We start from the raw sequence: 913 nt of genomic DNA on the forward strand, positions 1-913 counted from the left end.
TATATATATTATCTCTCTCTCCCTCTCTCTCTCTCCCTCTCTCTCTCTCTATCTATCTACCTATATATATGTTTTATATATACGTTATAATTGACAAAACGAAAATGGAAATATTCATTGCTGATTATGCAAAGATTTTAATGAAGTCAGAAAGATAATACTTGATGACATACTCCGTTTAAATCGAATCCCATACACACACACACACCCTTATATATATATATTGCATACATACTTCATCACAGACGCCAACAGATATCAACTTTTATCTAGATTCTGTTTGTTTGCTTCCCCCCACCATTCATCGTCTCTCATTGTTTATCTTTTTCTTCTGTGTTTGTTTTCTTTGACAGAGGTCGGAAAGTGTACGAAGCACCACGATTCATGACCATAGCACAGGCAGCTCACCAACTTCTGACAATCGTCAGTAAAATGCAAAGCACTAATCAACATGAAACGGGTAAAGTGTTTTTCTATTTCATACTTACAAAAAAAAAAATTTCTTTTAGATATATATATATGCATGTGAGTGTGAGTGTATGTATGTATGTGTATGTATATATACTTTTGTGTGTGTGTGTGTATACACACATACATGCACACACAAACACACACACACAAACACACACACACACACACATGCATGTGTTTGTTTTATATATTTTCTGCATTTCTATCTCTGCCATATATTTCTTTTCACTTCTATTTGATTTAAAAAAAAAAAAATTTTTTTCTTTTTTCTAAAAATGGATTCTATCTGGTTTTTAAAAATCGTATATAGATAGAAAGAGAAGAAGAAAAAGAGAGATATAGTTATATTTATTTTCTATGTGTTTATTATATAAAATTGTTTCTTTTTATTTAATTTCATGAATATTTTAATACTTTTAACTTTTTTCTTTCTAAAATAGTG

At 29.8% G+C, this 913-nt stretch overlaps 1 protein-coding gene across 3 annotated transcripts in view; it reads left to right on the forward strand.

The window, feature by feature from the left end:
• Positions 1-913, forward strand: part of LOC106876766 (diphthine methyl ester synthase) — a 253,322-nt gene that overhangs the window by 149,626 nt on the left and 102,783 nt on the right. For all 3 annotated transcript variants that reach the window (XM_052972100.1, XM_052972102.1, XM_052972101.1), the window contains exon 7: positions 354-460. In XM_052972100.1, coding sequence (XP_052828060.1) covers positions 354-460 — 107 coding nt within the window. The remainder of the gene's footprint in view (positions 1-353; positions 461-913) is intronic.

The sequence above is a fragment of the Octopus bimaculoides genome, chromosome 12, assembly GCF_001194135.2.
Source record: "Octopus bimaculoides isolate UCB-OBI-ISO-001 chromosome 12, ASM119413v2, whole genome shotgun sequence".
NCBI classification, from domain to species: Eukaryota; Metazoa; Mollusca; class Cephalopoda; order Octopoda; family Octopodidae; genus Octopus; species Octopus bimaculoides.